This window comes from Anopheles moucheti, chromosome 3 (assembly GCF_943734755.1).
Source record: "Anopheles moucheti chromosome 3, idAnoMoucSN_F20_07, whole genome shotgun sequence".
In the NCBI taxonomy this organism is placed as follows: domain Eukaryota; kingdom Metazoa; phylum Arthropoda; class Insecta; order Diptera; family Culicidae; genus Anopheles; species Anopheles moucheti.
Genome location: NC_069141.1, coordinates 41,658,488 through 41,679,854, shown reverse-complemented (window position 1 = coordinate 41,679,854; position 21,367 = coordinate 41,658,488). Strand labels below are relative to the sequence as shown.

General features: G+C 46.8%; 1 protein-coding gene across 1 annotated transcript in view; it reads right to left on the bottom strand.

The window, feature by feature from the left end:
* LOC128302695 (uncharacterized) overlaps positions 1 to 21,367 on the bottom strand; it is a 149,033-nt gene that overhangs the window by 101,966 nt on the left and 25,700 nt on the right. Inside the window, 1 exon segment of the mRNA XM_053039559.1 lies at positions 20,703 to 20,736. Coding sequence (XP_052895519.1) covers positions 20,703 to 20,736 — 34 coding nt within the window.

The window sequence follows — 21,367 nt, the reverse complement described above, 5'->3', positions numbered from 1 at the left end:
ATTTTACTCTTCCGGATGCCAGACGCTTAGGTGTAAAGTGGCATGCGTGACTAACCCATTTAGGCTGGGCAGGCATGGTTAAGGCATGGTTCAGCAAAGACGACACGATCTTGGCCACCGTTGTCGCACATCATCACCGAAGGCAGACTTCCGTCGCCCTGCTCGAGGGAGGTCACAATGCGGTGGTGATAGCAGCTTGTGACGATCATCCCACCGCCACAAATGAGCCCGGCAGGAGCAAGAACACTGAAGATGCGAAACCGCTTTTTCATCCCCGCTGTACTGAATCCGGTAGACTCCGGTTGTTGCATTAGCTTTTACTCCTACCGAGCCGTTTGGACCGTTCCGTTACTTACTCATCTCGTTCAGGGCGTCTGAACACATGCAAAAGATGCGTCGTCCGATGCCCCCTATCGTACGCTAGAAATCGGTTCAATTTTGCATAATAATAGCACCGCTGGGGTGCCAAAAGCAAACGGGGCCTAGAGTGTGGTTTCTTACGCAACCAAGCCACCGCTTGACAGATCCGTGCCAGCGCACGGCCATGAGATGCGCAGGTTGATGCATTGTCCGGTGCTCAGCGAAACCGTTAAACCGTGTGGCGCAATGTACTGCTGGTGTTGCCGTTGTGACCGCTCCTGATATGGCACCTCGCTTGCAGGCTAACTGGTTGCCAAATGTTTGACCGCTATGGGTGCCTCCTTTGCGCAACGGATAATTGCAAAACAATCAGCACAGTCGCGATTGGCTGCGTGTTATATTGTTCGAACGGCGGCTCATTCGATGCGTTCTGGGACGTGGAACGTGTCTGTTTCTTGTTTGGCACTCAGGATGCAGGTGATGTATTGCTCGTTAGATTTTATTTTTCTATCTTAAACGCTTCGAAGACGTTTAGGATAGAACGCTAACTTGACAAACACTGATTTACTTCATCGCGTTGGTTTCGTTTAATGACGATGGCCAACAACCGTAACGGTCACCGTCGCAGTGTTGGACCGCAAGCTCTCTTAGTGTAGTGTTATAAAAGTGCATCTACTTTACATATTTACTGCCTTCGACCGTATCGTTTCCGATCGAAGACTGTACAGTACACATTTTCGCACCGGGGAATGCTTGTGAGCTGCCGTCGGGAATGAAGTCTGCAAACGTTCGTTCACCTTTATCGCATCTCTTCGGAAGATGGGCGCTGTCGAAGGTGTAACAGCGAAACGATAATAAAAACAAAACGTGAATGACGAGATTGTAATAGTACGATCGTAATGATGTATGTAAAATACAAATTTGCCTCACGTGCAGGCTCACTTCCTCTGTGGAGTCCCTCCAATAGAATGGGAGAGCATCGCACAGGACCGAACGTGCCGGTAAACCAATAACCGAGCTCACGTTGCAAACCCGCAGCATCCGGAGGGTTTTGCAGTCCCAAGCCCAAGCCCATGAACGGGCTCGTACGGGCTCGACTATCAATATTTATGATTGCAGAAACAATGAATTCCCTCCGCTTGTTAGCACAGAAATCGATCACTGATTTATGACTGCGGCTGGCAGTGGTACCGGGACCAGCACAACCGTATAATCTCACTGGAATCTGAAGCGATCCTTCTTTCGCGATCGATGGAATCGTTCAGCGCATCTTAACGCCAGCAAACAAACGATGTCTGAGCGTCCGGGGCTGTATCCGAACGTTTACGCCCGCCCGTTGCGTATGCCGCACGACGAGCATAAGGGCTCCTATGTTCCTTACACCCAGCTACGCACACATTCTTGCGCGCCGGCCTCCGTTTGATAAGATAATGGGCGCAAGGGGGGGTTTTTGCAGAATAAAAATCCTATTAGCATACAATTCAAAACAGGTCGCACACGCATGCTTTGCCACGGCCCAAGGTGCGAGATGCATCCGGGACGTTGAATGTGCCAGTGTGCCGGAATAAATGCAGAACAGGAAAGAGACATGATTTATGAGTGTTTCCCTTAATTACACCCCGACCAGCCGATCGATCCTTGCAGGAATGCGTATCCATGGAATGGGGAATGGTCAACGTTGCCAATAATCGGAAACCGGCTACATTCAATTACGGGTGGGTGGGATCTAGGATGGGCGTTGGATGGCCAGTACCGGATCACATCAATTGCTTGAGCAACGTATCATCCATAACATTTTGGGTGCAAAAGATTTATTGGCAGTGCTCTCGATCGGTATGGGAAAATGAGCATTCGCATAAGGCGAACCCTTTTAGCAATCAGGTGGAGGAGCAAGTACAATGGCCCATGTAAGGAATGCTCCCTGCACAGCGACCGGTCGAACGCGTTGGTTTGCGCAGCTCATGCCCCTAGCCTGGTCTAGGTGGTCTCTAGGTGATGGAATTAAATTAAGCGTGTAAAATTCATTCTCAACCAAAACCGATCGGATCGTGTACATTTTCAGCACAATTTATTACGCCTTCGATGGTGGCGATGGTGGTCCCGCTAAAGTCATCTCGGTTGGACCCGAAACAGGGCAAGCAGGGTTCCCTAGCTCAATTGCAGATCGAAATGGATTAATCGGAACAAAAGGGGCGGAAAGAAGGGCACTGGAGATAGAACCCAATGGAAGGAAAGACAGTTACACTTGACAACAGACACACGTACAGCATCCGTTTGAGCGTATAAAGTGAGGTATAGTGAGTGCACCATGAAGGTAGGCCGTCGCAGAAAACTCGCCTCTATCCAAGCAAGGCGACCCCGCGAGCCGAAGAAAGGTTGGTTCATTAAAAGACCTGTGTCATTTTTGCCATTTTCGTACGAAGGGTTCTCCATAAATTTTGCCATTCTCGCCAAAGCACTGCGGCGTTGTGTGAAAATGAACGAAAGTGCGCCAATGGGTGAACCAGCGGAAAAGCGTAATACCACACGAGCCACACAATTAACGTACTCCATTTCACCGCCACCGCGCTTGTTTAAGCTTACGTCGCAAACCTCGTAGGCGTTGATAAAAGGGGCCATAATTCATTAAATGAGCTTTTTTCCTTTTTGCTGTTGTTAGTGCGAGCGTACCAACGTGGACATGGCCGGATTTTCCTTTGGCGTGAGAAAAAGGGTGCGACTCTCTGGTTGGAGATCCCCCCGGCAGGGGTTTATTACGTGAGATGGGGAATGTTTTTCTGATAGCACAAGTTACACCGATTGCCAGGAGTGGTATACAGTCTCGTTTAAGATGCTTTTAACAGGAACGCTCGGGAAGGTCCGTGTTTTTTTTTCTTTCAATAACAAAGTCCGGCTGGTGAGAAAGTAGGGTCTTTCCCCCCTGGGGAAGAATAGAAGCTAGAGCAATGCGCAAGAACACTTCATTTGCACCATTGGGTCGGCAATGTGGACGAGAAATGCTTGGGTTTTCCGCAAGTCAGTTGGCAAGGCATTCGTTTTCCAACGTTAAAAGATATCTAATTTATTGCATGACAGTTGGTAGCTTATTCAGCTTGCTTCAGCGATACAAATAAGCTTCATTAAATACGCATCACAAGCTATGCAAAACATGCATCAACATTCATCGATCGCTGGTTAGTCTTGTAGCTGTTGTAGATGAAGAAAGCGGCGAATAGTGCGGTGAGATGCATCTTTGCACACGTAAAACATCGACTGCCATCACAGGCAGCAGTCACTACGATCGGTGATCGGAATGTATTGATCGGGAATAAAATCATTGTCCCGCACCGACAGTAATCCATAATGGAAGAATTTTAATTGCGAAAGAATGCGATGAAACCGGTGTTGAGTGATTGAATTATTTCGATGTATTTGATACACATAAATTATGCTTTTACGCAGCTGGACGCATCCAGCCGCGGTTGGACTGTTTCCTGCTTGTCACTACATAAAAATACCACCGTCAGCGATGTGTGTGCACATTTCCCGCACGGAGCCTGCTTACAATCTTATGCCATGTTAATCACACACGCAGCCAACGGCAGCTTGCAAAGTCGCCGTGACTTGACGGGTTTTTGCTATCATAAATAACCTTTTTATTGTTTTTTTTTCTCTCTTTCATTTGTGTATTGTCATTCAACGAGCGATGCGTTCTGTGAATATTGTCATTGGTAATGCCAGAAAAGGGTGTTCTGCCGCAGGAATGCGGTGTTCTGGTCTCTTTTGGATCGTTGCTGATACGGTGGACGAGTGTTTGAATGTATGTAGCGTTATGACCCCGGGAACGTGTTTTGCCTTATATGTGAAGGTACAACATTGGCGATGGATGTTTCGCCTTATCCTGCTGATGGTATCGTATCAGGCTTCCGGACGTGATTGAACTCCTGGTGTCGTACCCGAGCTAGTATCAATTAGGGAAATGAATAAATCGCGGCTATTTTTTTTCGTACGATCTGACTACCACTGGGGCGGTGCTTCTTATGTTTACGCGCATTAAAACGGCTTCATTTTATTTCCATTAACCAGGAATCATAAATTTCGACCAACAGCTCGCACCAGGAGAATCGCGCGCACGAGACGATAAATGGCCCCAGACAGCTGATTAGAAGTCGTAAGATCACTAACCTCAAGCCGAGCCTGCACAGTAGGAGGGAGTAAGTTGAAGGAGCCGAACCATGTCGCGCGGTCCATCTACACGATCAAGAATTCTAATGAAAGCTGCTAACAAACGAGAGGCCCCCGCTTCATTTTATGGTAATCTACTTGACGGACATACTCTTCACCTCCAGCAGCAAAAAAAGCGAGCACAGAAATTGAAGATCGAACACATATACATACGAAAAAATCCTGAAGTCGAAGAAGCATCAAACGCTCCATCCCTTGTTCCCTTGGTTTTTTGCGCGTTGCAGGGGAGGTCTCGATCACTGACGATGGTCGACGACGGCAATGTTCGCTGTCTTACATACTCGTGACAGAAATAAAATTGCAATAAAAACTTGAACTATTCTACCGCACCTCGCCCCCCTTGTGCCGTTGCAAAGAGGTGAGATTTGGTGTAAGCTTTTTGTACAACCTTCCGCGTGTATGGTGGGGTTCTGTATCGAGTTTCTCTTATTGCTTCTTCATCAGCCGAAGGCGTCGGCATTGTGCTGGGAGGGCATACAAATCGTACGCTGTAGGTGCGCTGCAAAATGGGGCAATGAGATGGCATCGGGCGAATCGTCGGTTTCGGTGCTACAGATTGTACATCGCAAGGTGAAATCGTGCGATATCTCCGGTTCGCCGGTGGCAATTAATAGCCAATTCATTTGATTTGTTATTAAAAAGGCCAAATGAATACAAAGCTCTTTTGCGGCCTCGCGAATTACGAACTGTCAAGGTGATTATTCTGGGTGATCCTACCAGTCACGGAGGAGGATTATTTTTCCGTTTAACCGTTTTTGTCTGTATCGGCAATCTGCCAGAAGGAACCTAATTTGTTACGATCGTATAATGAGCTTAAGTTCGGTTGTTCTTTTCCGGTTTTAAGTACTACTTAAAAGAGCCACTCGACTACCATGCTGGGGCAAAAGTAAATGTCCTTCTGTTGATGAGCTGCTTACGATCGAGAAGTGCTCATTTCTTAAAGATTTTTTGCTGGGTTGAGAAATTTATAATGTTCTTTCCAATTTGCATAGAGTGATTTATGCTTCTTGGTTACTGAAAAATAAGCGATACACCTGGCCGGTCTTTTCGACCTGCTTTAAGTCCACTTCGGTTGGAAGTTCTTTGCTGATCGTTAAATTGTCGAATGTCACGACGATTGTTACCAAAATTCTGGTAGCATCTTTCGAAATCTTAAAGTGTTCTCCAAAATCATTCAACATACCGCTGGCTTGGAAAGCCACACCCCATTAATCATGTATAAATCACTCGTATAAATCGAATACTTGAAGTTGAATTGCAATTCACCTCGCATCCTGAAGCCAAAACCGGTTGGTGATAAATAATCGATCGTTTGACACCATCACCTTTCCTTTGCGAGCAACACCCGAAGGGGAATGGACCGTGTTCCAAGGCCAAAGAAAAGGTCTTATGTGTGCATTCTTTCACCCTCTGTTTGCTTATCCTTTTGGAAGTTAAACATTACGACTTTGGTTCGGTTCTACGCTTTCCAAGCGCTTCATCCCAAACGCTCACCTTCCATACGTACCGTCCCGGTGCGAGGATCACATTTCCGAGCACATAAGGATAGTCGGTGTTGAGCACATATGTGGTGCTAGTAGTGAGGTACCTGTTGCGAGCGGTACGTGCTACTGTCTGAGGGTGCGCACACCACGGGATAGTAGCAGAAGGAAATGAGCAATATAAATCACATCCCATTTCACGGATCCTAAAATTGGATCATATTTCTTGAGCCTACTCATCGCAGTACGGAGCAACCTCGGTATCGGTGCGTATCACATGAGATAGCCCGGCAGCTCTGAATGAGGTGTGAAAAGGTATCCCTTTTCTGTCCCTGGTGCCAGAAACGCCAAGTGTGTTTGTTTGCTTGACCCGCAGCCGGAACCGACCGGGCGTAAAGGCTGGTACCAGGTAACCCTAAGGCGTGCGCTAATGATCCGGCGACTGAGTGGGTGATAAGTACGGCAATGATTCACGGTCGATTGACTTCGAATGTACGGTGATGGTGACCTTCATGCTTCTACCCGTGGTGCGAGAGTGGGCGTTCTGTTGCTGTTACTAGAAGGTGTAACGCTACGCGATAGCTGCAAAACCGACATCGAAGTTGTTGGATCAGGAAGTCAAAGTCCAGACTGATCTGTTGACCGTCTAGTCAATCGTCGGCTTAAGCGAAGGCTATGGCTGTGAAGCGTTTCATAACTGCACGGACGAGAAATAAAGCACAACAAACACGGCAGATTCAACAAAAACCCGCGGCGGCGCGGCACAAGTATCGACAAAGCGCTTCTCCAGCTCGGACCGATTATTGATTCCTGTGAGGTGCGCTGTCCATTCGGGTACGCGCAACATTCGAACAGATGTATCCAGTGTGGACGGAACCGAGCAGCTTACGTTCCAGATAATTGATAGCCAAGGACGTGCGATGAAGCTGCCAACATACGGAGTGTCACGTTGTCTGTTGGGAGTTTTGTCTTTACCTCTTCATTAATTCTGCTCTCGTCGGATTTCGCGGCAACTACTTCGCTGGGGTTTGCCATCCGCTAAGCCATTATCATTAGCCGCAGTGTGTAGACAGCTCTATCAAAGGAGTACTCGCGACGCGCACCATTCCAGTGTTTCGGTGTGACAGTTCCCTACCCCCGGCCTGCGATACCTGTGGAATGTTGCGCCATTGTGAACGCCGACCGAAACGACGGGGATCTTGCTGCGTTAATCGGGATCGATGTCATGTTTCTGGCAGAACTGCTGCACGCCTTATAGAGCTCGTTTCTAGCCGCAGGCGACGCACCGGGGAGACGTCATAAAAATTCTATACCCACCCGCTGTCACTGTGGAAAATTGAAAACATCCATCGATCGTCGGTGGTTTAAAGCAGTGATTCGGGCTGCTCTGTTTGGAGAATTAGTGTCTATTGAGGTAGCAACCGTACAGTAGTCCTAACTAGTCTAGTGGTGGACAAAAATAGATGACAGATTAATTTACCGTCCCGAGAGTTGGACTTTTTCCACGATGGCGTTAGCTTTGAACAACTAACTTAAGCACACCGGTTCGAATGGGTTCGAAAGGATCAATCTTGCTTATAGAGAATTGAGTTGGGCTTCAATTCAGATAACGTTCCTATTCTCCTGTACAACACACAATGCTTGATGCTGGATTTCTCCGACCGGCAACCCGCTGCTGAATAACATCGCAACAACCTTGATGCTTATCAATCTTTTACCCAGTAAATCCTTGGATGGCTGTCTGGTTCGTATGGTCACCGATCTGGTAGAGCTGTGCCGAACTGTCAACGATGTATGCCAGCCTTTCAAGTAGTATATTTCATTCCTTCCACTGAAATATTCCCAGTTGGACATTCAAAAGCCGGCAAAGTTCATGATTTCCATGGTACGGGAGGTTTGTTTTTTTTTTTTGAGGTCGGGGAAGAAAAGAAAAGTCAACCATTTTACACAATCCCGTTACAGATTGTTCTGCGTATTTTCCTCTCCCTTCCACTCATCTCTTCAAGCTGCTTCTATTGTTTCGTTATTTATTGCCATTGCTTTTTGGGACTGGTGACGCTGGAGTTTTCTGAGCGGTTCAAACCTTCTCGCTTTCGCCCACAGACACATGAACATTCATCTTTGCCGGTAACTGATTTCGGAGATTTCGTAGTTGCTCTCATCATTCCTTGTAACGTTCGTTGTTGGTTTGTTTTTTCTTCATTCGGTTCCTGCCGAACAGTTCTTTATGTTGCTCGCATTCTACCAACAATAGCATCTCGTTGCACACACATCATTGCTACTATCGTGATGTTCATCATAATCACCATTATCATCATCAGTGTGAGGGGTGATCACCATTTTGAGCATGAATTAGCCAGCATCAGAATTACGGCATCGTGTGTCATTGAAACCCGTTCGATTTCTGTTTTGCTTTGCCCCGTTTTGTCCCGTTTTGTCTGATTTACATGAGCGGTTCTTCGGGTTGATTAACATACGAAATGTGCGTTCGTTCTCCAGCGAATGACTTCAACGCATAACACAAACTGTAACAAAACCACAACAGTTCAACGAACTTTAAAAAAGGTGTGTGTGTGTTTTTCTTCTCCGAATCAAATGGAAATTTCGTTGTTTTCGTCGGGTTAAATTAGATGAAACTTTGAGAGGTTAATCTTTGTTTTTGAGTAAATGACAAAATCTCTTCATTTTCATCGCATTACGAGTAGTTTCGCGTACTCGCATACAAAAAGTACTGTTAAGGGGAGTTATTGCTTAAGCACTTCAAGTTCAGTGTCCCTTCTGGCGGTAATTTTCCGCCTCTCGATTCTCGTTGCGATCGATAAAAAAGTTTATCTCGTCTCGGTTTTTTCTTCGTCTTTCTTTCCTGCCCATTTATGCCTGGAGTTCGCGCTTGTATCTTCCTGTTAAGATTCTACCGTTCTGGTTGCTACATCTAAATACGCCTAGACCGTGCACCACCGACAAAGCAGTGCCGGCCGTCGAGAGTGAGTGAGTAGTTATGATTACACTTATTGCATCATATCTTCCGTTTGCCATTCACCCTATCGCGTCCTATGATCGTTCGCTCGACGGCAGCCCGTAATTCCAGTGCTACCCCGGGAAACTGCGTTGGACGGTTACACAACAACAATGCCGTTTCGTTTCGGTTCGCGCTGCAAGCTACAAGATGCACCCGAGCGATTCTAACACAACGTTCTTGCGCAGCCTTCCATTAGTCGGGTCCTCACCCGGCCCCGGCATGGCCGGAACATCATCATATCATCAGAATGTAATCGATGTAGCCTGATGAAGGAAGCCTCCTTTCCCTCTGCCCGGTCCGAACGCCGCTACCGCCACGGGTAAGAGGTCACTGTCCCGTGGGCACTTTGTCGTTTGGTTCGTTATTTTTGTTTTCGCTCACCCGATGCAATTGACTCAGTGTGTCCCGCGTTCGGTGTCGTGATGCAACGGCACCCCGAAGTACATCGTTTCTGCCGTAAAATGGGCAAGGCACAAACAAAACAACAACAAAAAAAGGGCAGCTCGCCGTGGGGTTCTAGATCTCAACCCGGGGCAACCTCCCAGCAACAATCCCATGCCACGTTTTAGAAGATGTACCGAACCCGTTAATCCAACGGGGCACTGATGCTGCATGATGTATGGGAATCTCGGTGCCTCACGCCGGTCAATTGAACCATGAGCCGGCCAGTGTGAGTGCGCAATCCAACTCGTGAACCTCATCATTTTCAGATTAGATCGAGGCAAGTTCGAGTGCACAAAAGGAGTGCACTGAGCTATGTTGGTCCGAACCGTCAAAGCGCTCCATCGATGAAGGCACGGAGCTTCATTTCTTCGGTGGGAGCTCGGTGCCGGGTTTAGTTCCTCCGGGAGTGACGGGAAAAGTTGTAATTTTCGTTTATCAACGAACGAACTTGAGTCCGAACCAACGGACCTCAATGGAGGGCACGGGAATAGGGGTTCGAAATGCATCGCGCAGATTCACGATCACCGCTCCGTTTCCGTCCGCGTTCCGTACGATGATTGTCATTCGCAAGGATGAGTTGGAAGAAAGCGCCCTTAAAACACGTATTCTGCGAAGCGTCATGAGCTTTCACGAGCACGATGGAATCAATTTGTTACGAAATGGGTATCGAGGAAGAGGGCATCACTGGAGTGACTCCAATTTGGTGCTAGGAGGCAGGACAGACATGAACTCATGGACTCATGGCTTCGTAACGGTTCACCGGTGTGCCATCCATCTAAATAAAAAAAGAAACAAGTTCGTAAAACTGGACCATACTGGATTAGGACGCTGAAGATGTAACGCTGGCATTGGACGGGAACGATCGACATCCCGCGGTACCGGATGGCATATGGGCACAAAACAATACACGAAGAATATGGACATTGGTGGAAAGAAAACATTGCCAGAGTTGGGCGCAACGAAAAGGAAATGACTAGCCACATTCTAAGCGTCTGATGCTGGCCAAGAGAGATCGTTTTGCTAAATGCTAACCATCCCCTAACCATCTCGGGCACATCGCAATCCTACCATCGTGAACATGTGGGGATTTTTGTGTGTGTGGAGAACCAGGAAGTCTACCATCGGAACGAACGCAAAAGACGACGTGGATCCATCTGCGCATAATGTACCGAACGGGTACAAACGCTCAAATGCAAGCTCATGCTACAGCGCGGCTAACATGTAAAATTAGCCGGACTGATGATGATCTCAATCTCAGTGGATGCGGTTGCCAGTAGCACGTCTGTTTGTCATTCACAGATGTCGAATGTTGACTCAAAGTAGCAATGGACGTGCTGGAATACATCATCGCAAAGAAGAAGCGAAAGATATTCAGGAATTTGTTTGTTTCGACACTAGCTTAAAGAGGCTCTATAAGCCAACTGATTACAACATTTAATTCCACGTTGAGGTCCCCGTAGCGAAAGCAACCCAGGAAACGATGAGCCACTATCGGCTCATCCTTAAGATGACCCGCGAGCAAACATAATGATTACAATAAAACAACCATGACAAGACTGTAGCCTCGGTAGTGGTTTGATTTCCCGCGATCGTGATTCCGCTTTGCCTGGGCCCGCGCGCGCGCTTCTGGCCAAGGAAGGACGAAACGTTTCACGGTTGATGCCGTTGCCCACCTAGAACCAGGTGAACTAATTTATATAATTTTACTTCGATTTGTCTGACGGTTTTTTTGTGTGCTACGTTTTGTTTCTTCGTTGTTCTCCAGGAAGGATTTTATTTCAATTGGTGCCCCGGCTGCATCTGCTGGCAACCGTTTTGCTTGCTGCCGGCGTATGGTGCAGCATCCTCTAGAGGACGGTGAGCGATCGCTGCCCACTGATACGGTGGAAAAGCGTCCGGAGTTTGGCTTTGCAGCGTCTAAACACGCTTGATTGTGCGGTGTAAAACGAGTTCCACGGAATGCGTAGCGGAGCGCAGATCCGTGAAGGTTGGTGTGGCCGGACGCCGGAGGGTTACGGATTTGTGCTAGATTTGTTCGGCTCAGTTTGTTCCCTATTCCCTCTGCATTATTTTAGTTGTAGCATGGCTAACGGGACCTGAGATGGTTAGCAGCGCCGTGGTTAGCATCGGGAGCATGGGCACACGGTGCTCCAGCTTCTACCCTGTTTCATTGTTTTTAAGCACCCTTGGCACCGGGGATGCTCCAGATGCACTGTTTTTTGAAGCGTTGGGGAGCTACATTCCCAATGTGGCTGAGATTATGAGGCAGACCTTCTTTTCACAATTAACTAAAGCGGAGGAGACAATCCGGTTCATTATGAAACGTATCACAGCGTGAGGGACGGCAACGATATACCGAATGACTTAACTAGAATGTATTATGCAATTGCGCGATGGAAAATGTTTGAGGTTTTGTTCGTCATATCATAAAACTCAGGTTTGGATTTTTTTTTTTCGGTTTTGCAATGGAAATTTATGCTCAAGATTGTAAATTCGTTGAATTCAATTTAACGTATTAAAAATAAGATGCTGATCTGTGCTGCATAAGAATACCTTTGTTATACATATTGTAAAGAGTTTCATGAGAGAAGTAATATATTTAAGGAGACATAAATTTCCTCTAACTCTACCCACAATGGGTTGGGTTATGTTCCGTGCCATCGGTTGTAGCTTATGCTACAACTCTGCTAATACTCGCCTTGTGCCAGAATTAAGTGTTCCTGTGCTAAGCTAAATGATTGAACGATTCCACCCTTAAAGAACACGTCGCGTTCGCGTTCCCTAATAACATGCATACAATTTATGTAGCGATTATTTGCTCTGTCATGATAGCATGTACCAGCGTGCGGGCTAGCCGTACCACCTAGCCCTGGAACAACGGCAGAACATTGGATCGCTTTTACGCGACAAGCATGTTACACGACGGCAACTCAACATATTAACAAGAAATGCGACAATGAAAGGTTAATGCAAATTTATTAAACCCACCACATGTCGCAAAACCCCCCCCCTCGCGGGATGGAAAGCCCCATAGGCAGTAGTGCAGTGTAGCACGCGCCCAACACCGCCGGAACTGTTGGTGGTGCTGGTGCTCGAATTGATATGACCATTTTTGCCCACATGCCACTGCCAACCGAGCACGCTTCCCTTACAGAATTCTGGCATTGCATTCTGCGCCAGAAACAAAAGAGACCCCAACGGTGGCGAGGAAGAAAAATGAACACACAAACCCAACACTAATTGTCTCGGCAAAAGATCTCGGCAGCAGGTGAAACAGGATCAGGTCGGGAATAAAGAGGGCAAAAAAAAATCACAACGGCAGAAAACACTTGACTGACTACAAGAAAGCCAGACATGGGTGCGTTTCCGCTGCAATTGGAAGGAAAGGGAGGTGTGTGGAATGGGGTGAGCATAGCGATTCGCTGACACTGTTCTTGTCATTCGATGCTGTCTCATGCGCTTCGCATACTCGCGTCTGTACAGCATGTGCATCGTGGAGTTACAAGAAGTTGGCTTGTTTTAAGCTCGTTTTAATTACGTCCGTAAATCAGTTACAGACCAGTAATTATTGCCCGAGCCCGCCGTGAGATGTTTGGAGACGATAGTTTTACCATGCACTGTGTTGCAGTGTGGCAAAAGCTCGAATAAATTCCAGCATGAAAACACGCCAAATCATAACATAAACAGTGGAGAAATGTGCCCCTAATGGACGTCACCCTTCAAATCGGAAAGCATTTCCATTCCCTCATACAGTTTGTGGTATTGATTGAAGCATCAAAACAACTTTCATACACTGAACAAGCGGTGCAGTTTCATCCGTACCGGTAGGTGTACCAATTCCGACCCCATTACGAGAAACGGAACGGGTTTACAAGGGTGAGCAGAAATATGAAAAGTAACTGCGGATGTTGCGGGAATTTGCCATTCGTGATGGAATCTAACTTGGCAAAACTAGATTCTTCCCAGTTCAGATACGTTACTAGAACGTTAGGTTGCTCGGGATGGCGTTGCCCGCCTTAGGGTGGAAAAACGAGTAACGAGGGTACCATTAGAGAGTGTCCTGTCCGACTAGTCGAAGAACAGTTAGGCGGTGCGTAGGAAATATGAATGCTAATTTTCTCACAACCCCCACCAGCTGCTATGCTGCAGAGGGAAAGGAAATGCGCCCTTCCTATTACGCCACGCTCGACACGACCGTGGACCGCTGATAATGGCTTAAGGATACGAGAAGGTCGTTCATTTACCTTCCGTCCCGCTTAGCACGCCGCAGCGCACGATCAGTCTCGATCATCAGCAGGAGATTCATTTTTCCGCCTGCAAAAACCCGTTGGACGTGACGTGTTGTTCGAACGATCGCGATCTACGCGTCATTCGTTCGGGGCTGCGTAAGAATGTGCGATAAGCGAACTCGATTGCAGGAGGCGGAAACGCGACGCAGGGCGGTGGTTGGGCCAGCAGCAGCAACAGAGCATCGCTCATCCATCTCGTATCATCAGGCTCATGTTTAATGTATGGCCAAACATATGTTTATTCATATTGGATCAGAACAATCTCTATCGGGTGCGAGTTGATCCTCGCCGAGAGAACGAGTGCTGGTAGTGGTGCGCGAAAGGTCTAGGATCGCTTCCCGCCAACCAAGACCGCTAGATCTTGCGGTCTATTAAAATTATATGTGTTTATAAATATTTGCTTCCCCTTTTTGCGGATGCTTCTACGATGAAACCTTTGCCGTGGCGGCGAAGGCAGCAGGTTCGAGCCGGAGCCCCAGCTACGAGCCGATCAGCTACGAGATCAGCAATGGAAAGGCACAAGGCTGTGTGGCGCGCGCTGAGTATGTTGTTGTGCTCCGGTACTTTTATTTCGAACCGACGGGACCGTGATTGTTTTTCGTCTGCCGCAGCTGGTGCAGCGGATGCTCATTTTGTTTGAGCTGCACTCAAATTCTTGAGCCCCACTCTCCCATTCGCCATTGCGCGCGCGCGGTGTGTGTCTGCCCATTTGTGAGGTGAGGTTGTTAATACGAAACATAGACCGAAAGCAAAAACCACCACCACCCTTCCAGTGAACCCTCCTAGTGGGCTTATCGCGCCGATGGATCTCTTATAAATAAATGATTTAAACGAAGCGAGAATTTCATTTTCCTTATCACTTAACAGAATCTCGTAAACTGTACGAACCGAAGGTACTGGCAATGATGCTGTTGTATCCTTTGGCTGTGCAGGAAAATACCGCTCGGGTGTTTTTTTTTTACTTCCACTTCCCCAAAAGACGGGGGCCTAAACATGGGGCGACTTTTGGGGTGGAAGTGGTGATGGGAAAAAAAAGAGGCAGCCACTGGTGAATCCGTTTTCCCCCATTGGGATGATTTAGGGGGAAAGTTGGGTCGTGCGGCATGTTATGAGGTTGTTTGCATAGAGCGTTTAAGTGGATGCAATCGTGTGCAGCCATTAATTAAAGCAATTTAACACCTTCCTACCGTACCGCTCGTGGCCATCTCTCAGGTGCTTTAGTTTCGTTGCTTCCACCATAACTATAAGCCAGAGAGCCACATAGCGACGGCATTCCGTTCGGGTTTGGTAAGGGTCAGTACACTTCTTTCTAGGTACGCCATTCGCCTCAGAAGCATTCTTATTAGCTTGTTAAGATGGATATAGCTGTTGGTAGCAGCATTATCGATTGGAACGTTCCCTTTACCGGGCTGTGTGTGGCTAGAAAATATCCCCCAACACATCCACAAACGATTATGTCCCGCAGGATGTGAGAAATTATGGGAAAAAGGGCACCCACCAAACACCTTTCGCCACTTTGCAAACGGGCAATACATTATTTGCCTTTCTCGCAACACTTACACGCAAGTCATCGTTTGTGCGTTTTTCTGCATTTGAAGAACGTTTGATCGGCCAAACAAATAAAACGCTTCAAAATGGACACGAAGAGAAGGCAGGCTAAGGCAAGCTCTGCGTGAACGGGATGCCACCAGGGCTGGAATTTCTCAAACAGGAAATTATCGATCTCACCAAGCACTTAGCTCTTCATTGTCGAACAAAAAGAATCTGCTATGGGTGAAGATTGACGTGGATGTTGACGTTGTCCCGCCAGCCCGCGGTGACGAACTATAAACCGCACGGATGTGCCGGATGCGCACAGAAAGAACGCAATCATATGCTCCGGTTTGTGGTCGAAGGAGGAAACAAAATAATCATGACAATTGTTTGTAATTTCTGTCCTCTGTGTGATGGCGAACCAGGCGAAGTCGATGATGATGATGACACGGCCGAGGACAGTTCCGAGAAGAGGGTACGGCATAATTATCATGTTTCATGCCTGTAAGGTGTTCGGCACCAGAGCTCGTAAGTGCAATAGTGTGTTATATTTCTTTTTAAAAGCTTTGATGATTTTGTATCAACTGCTTGTTGATTTGTGTTGTGTTTTTGTTTCTCCAGCATCCGCAGTTATCAACCCATAATTGCATTCAAATAAATCTTGGCCGGTTGGAAAATTGGAACTCCTTTTCTCTTTCCTACTCCCACCGTTTAATGAATGAATACCATAAATGGTTAGCCATGTTTTTTTTTACTGTTTTCGTTTCGTTTCCCTCGGGGTCCAATGTTACCAGTGATTAAAAACAGGAAATTACTCTATAGCGATTTCCGATTTGATGTGCCACACGGCGTTTGCTTGATTGAGCCCATAGCTATTACTTTTTTTTGTGATCTCTCGTTCTTTGCTTTACGACAACCGGTAGAGGAAACAGGAAACACCTTCGCCTCATCGTACTATTGTTTTGTGATTTTTTTTTCTCTCTCTCATCTACATATCATATGCCTTGCGGGTTAATGCTTTGAAGAAGGTTCGAATTTCCACACTCCCATACACACAAACACACACACGCACACACACAGTTCCATCCGTGCGATCATGCAACCAATTCGATTGATGGTTGACAACCGTCAAAACAGCTTCATGTGCGACTGTGTGATGGTGGAGTCTACCGTCACCATTTACACGGTGAAGTTATTCGGCACCCTGGGTTGGGAGCGCAGGCAACGTATGCAAAAATGGGGACAAAAGTCGATAAACTTCTCAAACTGTTCGTTCCCAGCACGTCCGGAATGTTCCCTTTGTCGTGTTTCGCCTCGATTCCTACGGGAATGAAGGCTTTGGCGACATATCATGTATTCGGCACTGGTACCGGACGATCATTTCACCACCGGCTTATCGATTGGATTACGAAACCCATTTCAAATTCCCGGCTTATCCCGTTATTTTGCTATATTTTTCACCATCTGCGCCGCACTGCCGTGTGTGTGTATGTTGCCCTTGTCCGAAAAAAATAAAACTCGCAACACAAGACGACGAAAGACGTGTGACGCCAGTCACCGGGGCGTTTGCGTTCGTCACCGCTTCGCGGACGTCGATTACGTAAACAGTGTGCGAGCGAGCGAACGAGTCGGCCAACTGAAACCACCAAGATGCTTATACGGCCAGCAGCGCGTACGGTGTGTTGGTGTTCTGCCGCACGCGGTGTGTCTTTCGGCACGCACACGCGGAACCGCATTTTATTTTTCGCTGCTTCCACGAATATTCCGGTCCACCCGCAGCCCGCAGTTTGGCGGATGCGTCTGTTTGAATGTTTAATTAAAGCTGCGCCAACCGAACGGGCCGACCGGGAACTGGGCGCGACGAAAGACTTCAATGCCGCGCGAGGGAAGAAAACTGCATGGCCTTTGCTGGTGGGTGTTAGTCAAAGTCACACATTGTTTGGTTAAAAGCCAATTTTCGAGGGAGTGTGTTGATTCGTTTTTTTTTCACATTCGTTTGGCGAAGTGAGACGATCCCAGTGCGCCGTATAATTTATGCGATATGGTAATGTTGAAGATCGTGGTGTTGTGCTTGCTAGACTGACGAAAAATCTCAAGCAGCGAGATAAAGTACGATGCTTCAAATGATACCGAAACGCCAAACCTTCCTAAGTGATGCAACTAGTTAAGGGGGTAAGCAACGAGTTGACTACATCGGGAAGATGAATACCTCGGCCATCAGCTCATCAGTTTCTTTAACTCATCGATCGGCCAACGTAACCGGTCGGTCCGAGAGTGATGAAGAATGTTTTAACTTGAACAAGCTCGAAGCCGCATCGAGTTCAGGCTCTGGCTCTGGTACGCAGGAAAGCACCGTTTGACGGTGGTGTTGGAGGGTTTTTTTCCGCCGTTTCCCGGGGAGATTATCTTTCCGGGGCGCATAGTAAAAAAAAAACACACAACATTCACGCAAACATTTCTGAGTTTCCGATTGGTTCGTGTTTGGGTTTGTCCAATGAGATCATTTGTACGGCGCAGCGATAATCGCAATCGGGTGTAGTGTTTTTTCGGAGATTGTTACCTTACTTTTTACTTGCTGGTTGGCCGTTTTGTTTTCGAACAGCATGGTGCAGATATGCGAGCTAAACATACAAATCATGCCTCAGTCCATTCGATCGTTCTACTTTTCCAAAATTAACGTTACGTTCGATGTGTACCGTTCACTTTTATTTCCAAAAGGAATTAAAACGCTCCGTACGCGGTGACCACAACACCGTGTCTAAATAAAGTTTAATCTTCAAAACACATCTCACGTATCGTTTGTTCTAGGTAACCTATGGAATAGAAAAAGTAATAACCAAACTGGCTCGATTTTCAATGAAAATGGTTCATTTAAAAGTGTTTAGATCTTTTCTCAGCGATTTGAGTACCAATTGAGCTCAAGGTAGAGATGCTCATGCAATTAGGTAATATGCAAACTCACCACCAACCAGCAGCAGCGTCATCGTCACATGACTATAAAAGTACACGGGCGTACACCCACCGCTACAGAATGCAACAACTGTAGTAACAGCGAGTGAGAGGTTTTATTGGATGATAAAAAAGCTCGTAGGTGTTGGCAGCGTTGGATGCGTACTCCATGAGAAATTAGTCGACGTACATGACGTACACGTACACACTCTCGCGTGATCGTATGCGCACACACTACAGAAGTGAGAAAACGGGTCATGCTCCATCCAACCAGCGCTAGGCTCTGGGGTCGTCCCATTAGGCGTTTGTCAGCGGGTTCGTTTGGAAAGCAAAACCGACGGAACACTTTGAGCTGCCTTCTAACTGTGCATATGGTCAGAAGGAAGGTTCAGTTTAAATATCAAACGTTTTCTAGCGCACAGCACCCGTGGCTCGATTTACCCTACCGCGTTCGAAACAAGTAAAGCAATCGCATTTGCCAGCAACAACCTTGGGCTACACCTACTTCGTGTCGATGCTTGAATCGGTGGTTAAAAGAACTGATTTACAACCGGTTTGTGGTCCGGGGGTGTATGTTTTCATTAAATTAAATACTAATACAGCCAAACGATGAAGGGAAAAAAAGATTAAAAAGTTTCCGTAGGAATGGGATTTAGGTTTTTTTTTGTGTGGTCCAATTATAGCTCATAACGTACGTTTAATACTGTTCGTGGTTTTGCAAAATGTCGTGAATACCATTTCCAATTCCTTCCCAAATCGTTAATCACGCTTGTGTTTATTTTCATATGTATTATGTAAATACATTTTTGACAACAATTCCAATCCAATCAATACACCCGTGGTATGAAAAACAAACGACTTCAATGCCCGCTCCGTGCCAAAAAATGCCCAAAATTTAAGCGACGAACCCTGAATCCGGGCGGCGTACGCAATGTGTTGCGCTACGATTGCAACAATTTGTTTCTGCAATTTTGTTCGTCTGTTCCATTTCATTTCTTCTTTTCTTTTGTCCACCGGCAATGTTTTCGTTTGTCGGGTTTGCTCGATGTCAAATCTCACGAACCGCATGCTGCACGATCGCACCCAAAAGATCGGGTGTGGGCAAGGCAGCAGCATAGAATTGGAAAGAAATTCAACACGCTGTCACGATTTTTCCCCTCCACGCAAGGGTCACGTTAAGCTGCGGAAGGCTTCGGCAAGGCAGCACCGGAAAAAATTCCCCACAAAAACATGGCCGGCCCGTCACCGTGGGGTCGAGGAATTAATCAGGTTTCTTATATATTTTTTATTATTTGCCTGATTTTGCTCACCCAAAAGACCTCCCTAACGTTCCGCAACACAGAGAGTGTTCCCGTGCCCCTGGGGAAAACGGTCCCTTATGCGGTCTCGTATTACTCAATCCATCGTTCCAGTTCCAGCGGGCGTGTGTACTGTACGACGTACTTTTAACCCGTGCATTTATACTTTTACTTTGCGCCTCGGTTCACCACGATTTACCTTCAAAAAAACCGGTGCAATGTCCGTGCCACACCCAGGCAAAAGTTTCACTTTTTTTATGCACCCAAACCACTGCGCTCCAGCTTCCTGTTGCTGGCCGTATTTAAATATATTCTCCGGTTCGTGGCGTCACACATGCACACGGCGTCCGTTAACGACTCGCAGCATCGCAACGATCGCGTGGATATTGCACTGGTGCAAACAAATATCCCTGCAGTAAGGCGTGCAAAAGCACAACTGTGAGGGCATATCCCGGAGGGATTTGCACCAGTTTACAGAACCGTTTGCGGACTTGATTATAAGGTTAATTTTGCCATGCGTTAACAAGTTTATTTTGTGATATGCAAACGCATCCTGGACGGCTTAGCGATAGGCCTGGTTCGCGAGGCATGTCCGGTTCGTAAAGTGGACGATGATTATGTGGATGCCGCATCACGCTAGTGACGAATGAGGCAAATTCATCATTTCCATGAGAGCATTTGGGATCGCGTGTGAAAACCAGTCCCGTTGCTATTGCATTTTATTAATGAACACTGCTCTTGCACACATGGAAAAATGTGATTGAGGCGATCGTAATAATACGGTAGGTTGTCATTTAGTTTGGAAATTCAACTTATTTGAAGAAATGTACAAACTCTCATCACACATACAGACCAAAAACCATGCCGTTGGTTTCTTAATACGCTATGGTACATGAAATATGTTAAATAGTGCACTCTTTGTTGCTCTCAGTCAGATGGAAAACAATGGTTTAAGATGTGGGGTAGATTAAACTTGCTACCACGATGAGATGGGTTTCTTTTACCACCTATTTGACGTACGAACGGAATCTTCCACTTGGATGCACTTTGGCATTAAGGCAACTATATGGTAAGCAAATCTTGAAGCTCTATTACAAACACTTACCCAATATTGATGAATGTTTCCTAAGCGTATGCATCTGAAAATGAAAGCAAAAAATGAAATAAATTTCAAATCAATTGCAATAAAATGGAACAAAAACTATTTCAATATCATCGTTGCAATGGATTGCATAATGTGAAATGAAAAAGACAGTGCAGATGACATCACATCTGGTGGACGATTGATGGTGCGGAAGCATGGTAGGCAGAGGGAATGCCACTAACAGGGTACGGTTATGGAGGAAATCGACACTAATATGGTAATGAACTATGCACGATGCTCGGGCGGCACTGGTAACGAGACTCGAAAAGCAGTAGCAGCAGCATCATGGCAGAGAACCCTGTGTAACCCTAGCTACCTGATAATTAATATGCACTTATTGTCCTCGGCTTCACCAACTACTCGCGGGCACGTACAAGATCGACCCCATCTCCAACAAATAACCGCCAGTGTGTGTATGGGTGTCCGCCAAGCGGTGCATCCGGTGCGGTGCACTGCACAGTTAGACAATCTCAACCAGGCCGAACACGTCGTTTCTATCCTGTCGATCGTTTTGTTGACAATCGCCAACCCTTACTGAGCCGGTAGCATTCGTTCGTCCGCACGCTCGTGTCATCATCACGTGAAGCATTCAGTGTAAATCTTTTCTCGACTCGGAACGTGTCAGC